At 40.3% G+C, this 14089-nt stretch overlaps 1 protein-coding gene across 1 annotated transcript; it reads right to left on the reverse strand.

Moving 5' to 3' along the window:
* Window positions 1-1671: 1671 nt before the first annotated feature.
* On the reverse strand, window positions 1672-14080 carry LOC129868151 (NHL repeat-containing protein 3-like). The gene is made up of 7 exons (XM_055941845.1): window positions 13887-14080; window positions 8638-8793; window positions 8279-8429; window positions 4950-5150; window positions 4569-4660; window positions 3228-3340; window positions 1672-3084 (listed from the first exon to the last, which is right to left on the reverse strand). The coding sequence occupies exons 1-7, from the start codon at window positions 13977-13979 to the stop codon at window positions 2829-2831; spliced, it is 1062 nt and encodes a 353-aa protein (XP_055797820.1). The 5' UTR covers window positions 13980-14080; the 3' UTR covers window positions 1672-2828.
* Between the last annotated feature and the right edge of the window lie 9 nt (window positions 14081-14089).

Genomic DNA, 14089 nt, shown 5'->3' on the forward strand with positions numbered 1-14089 from the left:
ACAAAGCCGCAGGGCCAGACGGATTACCAGGACGTGTACTGCGAGCATGCGCTGACCAACTGGCAAGTGTCTTCCCTGACATTTTAAACCTCTCCCGAGTCTGTAATATCAACATGTTTTCAGCAGACCACCATGGCTCACATCAACACCATTATCTCAGAAAACCTAGACCCACTCTAATTTGCATACCGCCCAAACAGATCCACAGATGATGCAATCTCTATTACACTCCACACTGCCCTTTCCCACCTGGACAAAAGGAACACCTACAGTTGAAGTCGGATATTTACCTAGAACCTAAGCCAAATACATTTAAACTCAGTTTTTCACAATTACTGACATTTAAGCCGAGCAAAAATCCCCTGTCTTAGGTCAGTTAGGATCCCCACTTAATTTTAAGAATGTGAAATGTCAGAATAATAGGAGAGAGAATGATTTATTTCAGCTTTTATTTCTTTCATCACATTCCCAGTGGGTTTAGAAGTTTACATACACTCAATTAGTGTTTGGTAGCATTGCCTTTAAACTGTTGAACTTGGGTCAAATGTTTCAGGTAGCCTTCCACAAGCTTCCCACAATAAGTTGGGTGAATTTTGGCCCCTTCCTCCTGACAGAGCTGGTGTAACGGAGTCAGGTTTGTAGGCCTCCTTGCTCGCACGCACTTTTTCAGTTCTGCCCAGAAATTGTCTATAGGATTGAGGTCAGGGCTTTGTGATGGCCACTCCAATACCTTGTCTTTGTTGTACCAAAGTACATTCATCTCTAGGAGACAGAACGCGTCTCCTTCCTGAGCGGTATGAAGGCTGCGTGGTCCCATGGTGTTTGTACTTGCATACTATTGTTTGCACAGATGAACGTGGTACATTCAGGCATTTGGAAATTGTTCCCAAGGATGAACCAGACTCGTGGAGGTCTACAATTTTTTTTCTGAGGTCTTGGAGATTTCTTTTGATTTACCCATGATGTCAAGCAGAGGCAGTGAGTTTGAAGGTAGGCCTTGAAATACATCCACAGGTACACCTCCAATTGACTCAAATGATGTCAATTAGCCTATCAGAAGCTTCTAAAGCCATGACATAATTTTCTGGAATTTTCCAAGCTGTTTACAAGGCACAGTCAACTTAGTGTATGTAAACTTATGACCCACTGGAATTGTGATATAGTGAATTATAAATTAAATAATCTGTCTGTAAACAATTGTTGGAAAAATTACTTGTGTTATGCACAAAGTAGATGTCCTAACCGACTTGCCAAAACTATATTTTGTTAACAAGACATTTGTGGAGTGGTTGAAAAACGACTTTTAATGACTCTAACCTAAGTGTATGTAAACTTCCGATTTCAACTCTATTCTACTAAACCAGATTTCTCACAGCATTTTGTTTACAATTACTGTGGATTGATAATTTAATTACATTTGTCACTCAGACTGTAATTCCTGTTTTTCTTTGCCTTGCTGTTTTCAGAATCCCTTTACATGAAGGGGTTGTGGATTCATCAGTGGAGGCTGCTGAGGACAGCTCCTAATATTGTTTTGGATACCATTCCATTCACTCTATTGCAGCCATTACACTCCACTCCAGAAATTATAATGAGCCGTCCTCCCCTGGTATTCATGCATCAAAATAATGACAGACAAAAGCCAGGGGAAGCTTTATCACTATGACAAAATTGGTTTTCAAAAAGTTTATTTAGATCTTATTTCTGTCAATCTTTACCCTTGAAAATGAAAGAACAAGCAACATAAAAATTGAAAATTCAATGAACATTCAATGATGCCGAGCATGACTATGGCACTAATAAAAAGCAGCAGAAACAAATCACAATACATTCATACAATCAAAATTAACAAAATATGATATGCATATGACCATAAACAATATTCAGGAGCAAGCAATGTAAACATTTCCCCATAAAATAAGATTTGTTCCCCAGGGTAAAAACACAAAAAAGACAGGATGATATGACTTGTAATTCCAATGAAACCATATGCACACACAAGCATAATAATGTTATGCGTTTGCATTGAAAGCTTATGTTATGCATTAAAAGCTTATGTTATACACTTTCAATGCAAAACCACACATTTCATATATCACGACACATCCCCTGGCAAAAGATATCCAGGCTAGCGGATGAGACCGAACCCTTTCAAATCTAATCTGAATAGCACTGGTCATATTACTGTGATCAAACATACTGCAAGTAAGAAAACAAGTTTCTCACTTGATAGTAGTAGTACCTCATACAGCACAAGTCACTTTGACGCTTTTAAAACATAGCTGCCTTAAAGAAATTCAAATTATGGTTCTTACAACCATTTCTTTCATGCAATTAAGTAACAGGATCATGAGGTTTGGTTAACATCAAGCCGTTAACGTAAGTGACCAGTGAGATTGGTTAGTTGGACATGCAATACTTTTCTATACCTCCATAAGAACTAAACAGTAAACATATAGAGCTGGTTAAGAGTTCCTGTTTGGCGTAGCACGTTACATACAAAGGACTTTATGCCTTAGTTAGCGAGCAGTATGGGGAGAAAATGGCATCTTTGATTTGTCCAATAAGTGGCCTGGCTCATTTGAATCTATTTAAATATACATGTTAACTTCTCATCAAATGATTATGGTCGTGTTCCAGGCCAACTACATTGCAGACGTTGCACTGCATCAGCCAGTGGTTCTGTGCCCACGTCAGAGACTGCGCAGTCGGGCATCAGATTGCTATCATATGATGTGGTGAACTGATATGTTAAACACCAATTCTTCTGAGATCTGTCATGTGTCTGCAATGTAGTCCGCCTGGAACACGGCCTATAATAGAGTGCATCAACCATCCTGCAGGAAGCCAGTACCCAGGCTGAATGGGGTAAACTTCTGAGCCTGCTGGGCACCAATCTCAGCCACATACAGAGCCCCCGTCTTCAGGTCCAGGTCCACTAGGTGGGGCTTGACGTCTTCAGCCAATTGGATGACACTGACCACCTGGCACTGACCAATGACACCCACAGGTGGAGCCTCCAGTAGGGAGATCTGATTGGTGTTCAGCTGCACCACCACAAAGTACTTCTGGTCTGGTGTCAACCTATGGGGATAATTACTTACACTGAGTGTACATAACATTAAGGAAACCTTCCTAATATTGAGTTGCAGTTAGCAAAACCAGTTAGTCCATGAAAGATAACAAAATAAGACTGACAGGTAAATATTGGGACTATCACTACCAACCTGACAGAGTAGGGTGCGTCCTCATTGAAACAGCTTCCCCATGTTCCAAGCCAGTCTCCAGTCACAGAATTAAACACCTGGATTCGCTTGTTTCCTCTGTCAGCAACCCACACCTACGCAACACCACAACACACAATTACCACAAAATCCAAAGCTTACCATAAACCTCATAATCTGGCAGTGTGATTTCATTTGAAACTTTTCTTAAATAATATGCATTATAAAGAGGAGACTACACTGAGTGTATAAAACATTAGAAACACCTTCCTAATATTGAGTTGCACCCACTTTTCCCCTTAGAACAGCCTCAATTCGTCGGGGGATGGACTATAAAGGCGTCGAAAATGTTACACAGGGATGCTGGCCCATGTTGACACCAATGCGTCCCACAGTTGTATCAAGTTGGACAGATGTTCTTTGGGTGGTGGACCATTCTCTTGATACACACAGGAAACTGTTGAGTGTGAAAACCCCTGCAGCGTTGCAGTTCCAGACACACAAACCGGTAGTGCCTGGCACCTACTACCATACCTCGTTCAAAGGCACTTCAATCTTTTGTCTTGCCCATTCACCCTCTGAATGGCACAAATACACAATCCATGTCTCAAGGCTTAAAACTCCTCCTTTAACCGGTCTCCTTCCCTTCATCTATACTGATTGAAGTGGATTTAACACGCAATTTAACATCTATAATGTTTCAGAGCTTTCACCTGTTTAGTCCATGTCATGGAAAGAACAGGTGTCCCTAATGTTTTGTACACTCAGTGTATTTATGTAATGCCCAGCTTACTAAACTCTACTTAAATTAATCGCCACCTTATTTATTTTATTTCACCTTTATTTAACTAGGCAAGTCAGTTAAGAACAAATTCTTATTTACAATGACGGCCTACCCCGGCCAAACCAGGACGACGCTGGGCCAATTGTGCGCCGCAATATGGGACTCCCAATCACAGCCAGATGTGATGCAGCCTGGATTCGAACCAGGGACTGCAGTGACGCCTCTTGCACTGAGATGCAGTGCCTTATACCGCTGCGCCACTCAGGAGCCCATATAACACATATAATTGAAGAAAAGTTTCACATTAAATTACACTGCAAAATTCTGAGGTTTACAGTATTTCTTGCACTTTGCAACACGAAAATGTCACCACAATCTGTATCAGGTACAGTTCTATAAAGTTGAGTGAGATGAGACTTGGATTTCAGCTTGTGAAGCATTTCAACCACAAGGTGCCTGCTTAGACATCACTTCACAATATTGGACAATAAGGTTTTGAACTTGAAGTTGTCTTCAACACAGCACTGCTTATACAGCAGAGTCCTGCACAATGCACCTACCCTTTGATAGTTATCTACTGCCACACTATGGGGGATGTAGAACTGTGCAAGGCCCTGGCCCTTCTCTCCGTGCATCCATTGCACCTCCAGGTCTATAGAGAAACCATATAGAGGTTATAACATGGATCACACCATGGCTATAGCATTATGTTATTTCAATGCGTACTATCACCATTTTCTATGAATGGCCATACAAATAGAATTACGAGAACTTTAATGGGAATGTCCGTTCTGGAAATATAATTTCTAGAACTGACATTCCCATATAAATGGCATTTTGGAAGTGTGGCTCTGGCACAGAACGTAATGTTAGAACCACAGAATGACATATAGAACTCATAACTTATTCTAGGCTCTCTGTGGTTATAATGTCATCATCACCTTTGGACAGTTTGATGAGGCGGTTGTTAATCCCTCCGTCCCCATCCACTATGTAGATCTCCCCAGAGCTGTGAACAAAGATTTCAGCGGGCTGGTCAAACTGGAGCGGGTTGACCCCAGAGCCAGCTTCCCCCATTGAGCCCAGCACCTGGAGCAGCTTGCCCGAGGGAGAGTACTGCTTAATGCAGTGACCATACGGGCCTACAACAGATTGGATAGGAAAAATACAGTAGTCACTCAAAACACTGAGAATACAGCAGCATTCTAAGCAATGAGACAGCAGACAGGTCAAGGAGGCTCATATTTTGGGAAATAGATGAGTGATGAGGTGGTGTAAAAACTGTTTTCTATTAGGCAAGGCACTTTAGCTGGATCCATTGTTTATCAGCCAGATGTGTGTATGACAAACAAAGTAAATACACCGTATTTTGACAATACTAAAGTGTTTAGTACATAGAATACGTTCACAATAGCGCTTCAGTTTTCCGTTGCAAAATGTTGTCCATTGCGTGTCCTAATGAACACGACCCAGGGCCCGGTTTACCAAAAGCATCTGCCTTTAAAAAGCGACAAATCCCTTTGAAAATGGCCTATGTGGCATCGATATGAGTCAGAAACAGTTATTTTAGAGTCAAAATTGACTACAAAGTGTAAATAAGATGATTTTGGTCATTCAGTCAGTCTAGTCTAAAACAGAGTTTGGAACATTTGTGTGTCACACCGGTAAATGAAGGTTAGGTTTTGATTTGACGATGTCCAATTGCCCACTAACATAGGGTGAACATCTGCGGTGATTGCTCTCTATCCAATAGCATAGTCAGTGAGACAGATCTGCCCAGCAGCTCCGACTGTTTACATAAGACAACACTTCGTAAATGTTTTTACTTGAGAAATACTGCACCAAACACCTTAGTTAGAGTTAGATGTAAAATTGTGCATCTAAAACATCCTCGGCCAAAATGTAAAAATGTATTACAGATTTCATGAGTTCTTAGATTAATTCTGGGGATTTTTTGAGGAAGTGAAATAGGCTTCTGCATCTACAGTGTCTCATAGGGAACAAACATCCTTAACCAAATGCGGAATCGGTCAAGAAACACACCTCTAAGACTGAAATCTAGTTTTCTAATGAGCAATAGAAAAACACGTGCCAATCGGCCTGTTCAGTGGCTCTTTATGGCTAAGTTCATCGTTAGAACCTTCGTATGACCATCATTAAATCTCTGAGTGGTTTCCCAAAACTATCGTTAAAGTTGCAATTGAAAACACTCGTAATCTGAACCCTACATCAGACCACTTCAAGAACAGCTAAGTGCGTTGTTAGATGCTTTTTTGCCCTCCCGCGTCACATACACAGAAGATCTCCGCTAAACATAGAACCACATGGTTTATCCTTCTCTCTGACCTCAATAACTTCAGAACAAAGTTGACTACAATATACAAAGTTGCCAATGTCTTTGCAATTGATACAAACAAGCAACATAAAAATATGCTTCAAATACAAACCGAGATGACTGCATTAAAAGATAAACGAGTAAACTATGTTCAATCAATTGAGTTCTATTTGCTACATGTAAACTACGATCTGTAATTTGTCCAAAAATATTTAATGGTGCAGCCGAACATGTGCGCAACGTGCAAAATCTGTGATTTAGAGCATTTTTATTGGGTAAGCATTATAGTATTTGCAGCCGTAGATGGTAATATCTCTGTAGGAGCCGATACGGCATCAGTATTGTGAAATAAAGTGTATTCGGAAAGTATTCAGACCACTTCACTTTTTCCACATTTTGTTACATTACAGCCTTATTCAATCTACACACAATACCCCATTAATAAAAAGAAAAAACAGGTTTTTAGAAAATAAAAATATAAAAAACGGAAATATCCCACTTACATAAGTATTCAGACCCTTCACTCAGTACTTTGTTAAAGCCCCTTTGGCAGTAATTACAGCCTCGAGTCTTCTTGGGTATGACGCTACAAGGTTGGCACACCTGTATTTGGAATGTTTCTCCCGTTCTTCTCTGCAGATCATCTCAAGCTCTGTCATGTTTGATGGGGAGCATTGCTGCACAGCTATTTTTAGGTTCTCTCCAGACATGTTTGATCGGGTTGAAGTCCGGGCTATGGCTGGGCCACTCAAGGACATTCGGTGACTTGTCCCGAAGCCACTGCTGCGTTGTTTTGGCTGTGTGCTTAGGTTCGTTGTCCTGTTGGAAGGTGAACCTTCGCCCCAGTCTGAGGTCCTGAGCAGGTTTTCATCAAGGATCTCTGTGCATTGCTCCGTTCATCCTTGCTATCGATTCTGACTAGTCTCCCAGTCCGTGCAGCTGACAAACATCCCCACAGCATGATGCTGCCACCACGCTTCACCGTAGTGATGGTGCCAGGTTTTCTCCAGATGTGACGCTTGGCATTCAGGCCAAAGAGTTATATCTTGAGATGGGAGAACCTATAAGGACAACCATCTCCACAGAGGAACTCTGGAGCTCTTTCAGAGTGACCATCGGGTTCTTGTTTAGGAAGTCTTGGCGGTTCCAAACTTCTTCCATTTAAGAATGATGGAGGCCACTGTGTTCTTAGGGACTTTCATTGCCTCAGAAATTTTGGGGTTCCCTTTCCCAAATCTGTGCCTCGACACAATCCTGTCTCGGAGCTCTACGGACAATTCCTTCGACGTCATGGCTTGGTTTTTGCTCTGACATGCACTGTCAACTGTGGTACCTTATACAGACAGGTGTGTGCCTTTCCAAATCATGTCCAATCAATTTAATTTACCACAGGTGGATTCCAATCAAGTTGTAAAAACATTTCAAGGATGATCAAAGGAAACAGGATGCCTATGAGCTCAATTTCAAGCTTCATAGCAAAGGGTCTGAATACTTATGTAAATAAGGTATTTTTTAAATATATTTTTTTATACATTTGCAGACATTTCTATAAACCTGTTTTGCTTAGTCATTATGGGATATTGTGTGTAGATTGATGAGGAAAATGTTTTATTTAATCCATTTTAGAATAAGGCTTTCATGTAACAAAATGTAGAAAAAGTGAAGGGGTCTGAATACTTTCCAAATGCACTGTAATTACAATGTTGAGGAAAGAGCTGAATGAAGCTGATCCGAAAGCAGCACTCCCTTCCTTTCGATCATATCAGTATCGACACATACTCCAACGACGGACTTAGCAACCGTTCTCTCTGCATGGTGTTTTGGGAAACGCATGCTACATCTTCGGTCGTTGTAGGAAAGGTGCATCGTTACACTCATAAGCTTAAGTTCCATCTCTATCAGGAAACCGGGCATAGGTCTGCTGTGAGGCCTTACCGTTTCCTACGTCCGTGACCCACACAGTGGGGTTGGTGGCGGCGTCGGCCAAAAATATCCCATGGGGCATCTCCAGGGTGCTCGTGTTCCAGGCCTGTAGGAACTCTCCGTCTCTTGTGAACACCAGCACCTTTGGAACCGTCTCACCTCTCTGGACATAGAAGTTTTGTTATTTAATACCTAATAGCCTACATTGTCATCTATTTTGTACAGCACATCTGTACTCAGCACTGTTTTTACAATGACAATGTTATGTTAATCTGTTTTTTTAAGCCTTGCTTTTTCTTTTCCCTTTAAGTTTTGTATCATAACACCATTGGCTATAAATCAAATACAGGACATCAAGATAACATACTGACCTGTGCAACATATACAACACCGGCATACTGGTTGACAGCCACTCCAAATACCTCGCCGCTGAAAAGCTCGGGATATTTGGGCCAGTTGATATCCAATTTGTACAGTGGTCGTCCAAGAAGTCTGTAATCTGGTTTTAGGCCAGATGTTTCCGATTGCTGACAAAAAAAAAAAAAAAAAAACATTGCCTTATGCATTCTAATGGGAAATTATTTGATTAGGCCTAATTATTTTACTGTATTTGATTTACTGTTGATATGGATTGATATGTAATAAACTTGCTGGTACAGTGCCTTCGGAAAAAGCATTCACTCTGCTTGACTCTTTCCACATATTGTGGAATTAAAATGGATTTAATTGTCATTTTTTTGTCAACGATCTACACAAAATACTCTGTAATGTCAAAGTGGAATATACATTTTTTTATACATGTTAGAATTTATGAAAAATAAAAGACTAATATATATTGATTAAATAAGTAAAGTCAATACATGTTATAATCACCTTTGGCAGCGATTACAGCTGTGAGTCTTTCTGGGTAAGTCTAAGAGCTTTGCGCACCTGGATTGTACAATATTTGTACATTATTCTTTTTAAATTCTTCAAGCTCTGTCAAGTTGGTTGTTGATCATTGCTAGACAGCCATTTTCAAGTCTTGCCATAGATTTTCAAGCCGATTTAAGTCAAAACTTTAACTAGACCTCTCAAGAAAATTAATTGTCGTCTTGGTAAGCAACTCCAGTGTATATTTGGTCTTGAATTTTAGCGTATTGTTCTGCTGGAAGGTTTATGTCTCCCAGTGTCTGTTGGAAAGTAGACTCAACCAGGTTTTCCTCTAGGATTTTGCCTGTGCTTAGCTCTATTCCGTTTCTTTTTATCCTTGAAAACTCCCTAGTCCTTGCTGATGACAAACATACCCATAACATGATACAGCCACCACCATGCTTGAAAATATGAAGAATGGTACTCAGTGACGTGTTGTGTTTGCCCCAAAGTTAACGCTTTGTATTCAGGACATTACTTTGCCATTTTTTTTGCAGTTTTACTTAAGTGCATTATTGCAAACAGGATGCATGTTTTGGAATATTTTTTTTTCTTTACAGGCTTCCTTCTTTACAAGCTGTCATTTAGGTTAGTATGGAGTAACCGCAATGCTGTTGATCCATCCTCAGTTCTCTCTTATCATTAAACTCTGTAACTGTTTTAAAGTCACCATTGGCCTCATGGAGAAATCCCTGAGCGGTTTCCTTCCTCTCTGGCAACTGCGTTAGGAAGGACACCTGTATCTTTATAGTGTCTGGATGCATTGCTACACCATCCAAAGTGTAATTAATAACTTCACCATGTTCAAAGGGAAATTCAATGTTTGCTTTTTTAAAACCAATCTACCAACAGGTGCCCATATTTGTGAGGCATTGGAAACCTCCCTGGTCTTTGTGGTTGACTCATTGCTTGAAATTCATTGCTCGACTGAGGGACCTTCCAGATAATTGTTTGTGTGGGGTACAGAGATGAGGTAGTCATGAAAAATCATGTTAAACACTATTATTGCACAGAGAGTGAGTCCATGCAACTTATGTGCCTTGTTAAGCACATTTTTACTCCTGAACTTATCTAGGCTTGCCATAACAAAGGGGTTGAATACTTATTGACTCAAGACATTTGAGCTTTCCATTTTGAATTAATTTGAAACATTTCTAAAAACAAGATTCCACTTTGACATTATGGGCTATTGTGTGTAATGACAAAAAAATCTAAAATTAATCCATTTCAAATTCAGGCTGTAACACAACAAAATGTGTAAAAATTCAAGAGGTGTGAATACTTTGAGGGCACTGTATGTGCGGGGAGACGCAGACAGATGCATTCCATTGGGGGTAGTAAAACAGGATTTACTGTGTGTTTAAGTACCATATTTAATTAAGTTGTTTTCTATCGGTAGCAACTAAGTGCTGATGTTCCTACCTTTGACCTGTTTAGCTGCCAGTATCAAATGTCTGCCAGTGTTGAATAACAGATAAAGAATCTGTGACACTGTGTGATTCTGTAGCAGCTAATGTTGTGACTTCCTTCAAGCCTCTCAGGCTGGTGTTTAAAGAATGTTCTGTAGTGTGTGGGCCAGACATTTTCTCTACTACTGTTCTGGAGGTGTCTCCTTGTTGCAACTTGTAATAAACCCGGACAGATTTTTTATTGATATTATCAACGACTGCTCTCTTTTTATATTCACCTGAAAATCCCCTTTACACATTCCAAGATAAAAAAAAACATATTTATTCAGTTTCATGATGGTTCCCACCAACAAAGTTTCTAAACCCAGAGGCGCAACAAAGCAAAACTTCCGGGGAATGCATGAGATCAGAACAAGCCGGGGTTTTGGATTTGAGAAGTCAATGACAGAAGTGAAATATTCTTCCTTAGGTGTTAATTCTCTCAGAATCTAAAGGAACAACCTAAATTCGAGCCAATATTCTAAGTAGCTGAACAAGTCATTACTCCAACCTTGTGAAATTGACACGTTTTCATTTTCGTCAAAAGCAATTTTATATCGAAGGAGTGTCTTTGATTTTTGACGGCCTGCACATTCGCAGTTCGGCGACAGACAACCTTTAGACCCGATGATGTGTTTCTGCATTAGCTTATCACAGACAGAAGGGGTAACCCAGACACGTCACAAGGCTATCAACCTGAAGCATCCGTTTACAACGTTTTCTCACCACCAAATGTGGTAGTGAGAGGAAGTTCAGTCGCAGGTAGTGGGAGAGGATGGCACTCGGTGAAACTGGGCCGACATTCTGCAAATTTTCTCATCTATGAAAAATCTGATTTTAATCCATTTTTCTGTCCCCCAAACTAAAAACTCTGTTCAGAACAGTGTACTAAGTTTTATGGAGTCTATGCTTATCCAAAGTTTTTAAAAATTGCGTTGTTTAGGAGTGCAAGGTCGAATTGAGTTTGTGCACAGTTTTCATACTTCACAGGAGGTGTTCCCTAATGGAAATATACAAATACATGCTCAAACCTGCCCACCTCCTTGCTTGTTCTGCCTACTATGCTTAATTTGTTACCACTGTAAACGACACAGTTTAACTATCTTTGGCTTAGCTAGCCAACGTCACCATAACATTGCCAACAAGCGTGATCGGGGATTTCTATTGGAGAAGCAGTTTCTGCCTATCTTCACAGAGTTTTATTTATTTATTTATTTTACCGTTATTTTACCAGGTAAGTTGACTGAGAACACGTTCTCATTTGCAGCAACGACCTGGGGAATAGTTACAGGGGAGAGGAGGGGGATGAATGAGCCAATTGTAAACTGGGGATTATTAGGTGACCATGATGGTTTGAGGGCCAGATTGGGAATTTAGCCAGGACACCGGGGTTAACACCCCTACTCTTACGATAAGTGCCATGGGATCTTTAATGACCTCAGAGAGTCAGGACACCCGTTTAACGTCCCATCCGAAAGACGGCACCCTACACAGGGCAGTGTCCCCAATCACTGCCCTGGGGCATTGGGATATTTTTTAGACCAGAGGAAAGAGTGCCTCCTACTGGCCCTCCAACACCACTTCCAGCAGCATCTGGTCTCCCATCCAGGGCCTGACCAGGACCAACCCTGCATAGCTTCAGAAGCAAGCCAGTAGTGGTATGCTGCTGGCGACTGCCACAGCATCAGTCATAATACCCATAAAACCTAGTGGTCAAACAGGGAAATGGTTCCCATCAAACAAGTGTGTTTGCAATACTCCCTTAATAAAAGACCTTCGCTTCAGAAATTAGAAAAAAAGCAGCAATATTACTGTATGTCCATGTTGAGATGCTGTAGTCAGTATACACTTCCTCAAAATAGTCAGAATTAATCAAAGATAACTCAAGAAATCTGTCATTAATTTTGACATTTTTTCAGAAGAGATCTTAGTTGCACAATTTTACATCTAACTAAGATGTTTGGTGCAGTATTTTTCAATTAAAAAATGTGCATAAAAACGAGTCGTCTCTCATTGAATGACAACAAAGTCTTAATTGAAGAATCCCTACTGTTGACCAATCACAGACAAAGGGGTGTAAGACTTCGGCTCCATACTTCGGCTTGCCACTATAAAAAAAAATGGGTGCCCAAACCGCCTTAAAAAACGGCACCGATGTCCAAAACGTCACAAAATGTTGTCATAATATATGCACCAATTCTACCAAACTGTTTCGGCTGGAAAGCAAGCGGTCTAAATCTCTCTAGTACAAGGTGATTTATCAATATATTCACCTGTATTTACCCCCCAAAAATGAAATAGACACATTAGCAGCTAATTAGTATCACAAAGAACCACAAATACCATGATTTGGAAGAGACTGCTGAATTGAGGCAAAGGTAATAATCTCTGAATTAACTATCTAATATCTAAATATAGTAATGAATAAATTAGCTACATTTCTTTAAATTGACAATTCTGTTAACTGTCTTGCGCAAGTTTCAAATTGACATAATACCTGTTAGCAAAGGGGTCAGTTAGAGATGACGTGCAGGAGTTTGCAGGGATTTGTAGTTTTGCATGATGTCTACTTTGATGCTAATTAAATAGAGGGGAATATATTGATAAAAGTCACCTTGTCGTAGAGAGAGATTTACATGGTTATCAAAACGTCACGCCAGGATCAGCCTACACAAAACACAGCCCTTTCTTGAAGTGTTTCTAAAATCCCCTATGGGTAAAAATTAATGCTGGAAAACGATTGGATCCATTTTCCTGTTTGGCCGCTAGGTTTTATGGGTATTATGACACATCCACTGTGGGGTTTTATACTGTACTGTCTTTGGGCTTGTTCTACATTGCAGCCGACTGATTTATCTCCAAATCATTTTGCACAATAATGAACTACTCATTATTATTTGTAGATCAGTCAGTGACCATTTACCCACAATATCTCATGGATTTGATGGTCTCAAACAGGGCATTTACCACAACCCATCCCGTTGGTTCAACTACAAAGACGTACTGAATGCAGCCCAGTATTTTGACTTTTTTATCTTAACAGGACAGACAGGATCCTGTTCTAAAACAGACCGTTTGTTCTGAACAGGGTTTTAAGTGAGAAATAATTTCGTAATCTATGTATTAGGGCACATATGACAAGTAACTATTGATACTGGCAACTGTTAGCTAACTCAACAAGGGCAAGGAAGGATATGATGCTGACAGTCAACAAAACAGGTAAGTCAATACCATAAAAACAATTGAAAGGAGCTACGTACCTGTGAATTTATTGAACCATATAATACCACCATAAGCAGAAAAAGTGTCCCCATGGTCGTCACTATCAAACACATATGATTTCGTCTTTTCATGGGGAAACCTTGGAAGGTTAACAATCAAATATATCGGGCGCTTCCACCCAACCTAGCACCTTTGAATCAGACGAAAACGCCACTTCCTACTTTGATCACATGACGATGTT

This window comes from Salvelinus fontinalis, chromosome 13 (genome assembly GCF_029448725.1).
Source record: "Salvelinus fontinalis isolate EN_2023a chromosome 13, ASM2944872v1, whole genome shotgun sequence".
Classification (NCBI taxonomy): Eukaryota; Metazoa; Chordata; class Actinopteri; order Salmoniformes; family Salmonidae; genus Salvelinus; species Salvelinus fontinalis.

Bases quoted from the DNA above. Each gene is read 5' to 3' on its own strand.
- LOC129868151 (XM_055941845.1), bottom strand. From the start codon at position 13,979: ATGAAAAGACGAAATCATATGTGTTTGATAGTGACGACCATGGGGACA. The intron at 5,151-8,278 runs GTAAGGCCTCAC...AATCTGTTGTAG, and splicing joins GGTCACGGACGTAGGAAACG to GCCCGTATGGTCACTGCATT. The intron at 3,341-4,568 runs GTAGGTGCATTG...GGTGTTGCGTAG, and splicing joins CAGTAGATAACTATCAAAGG to GTGTGGGTTGCTGACAGAGG.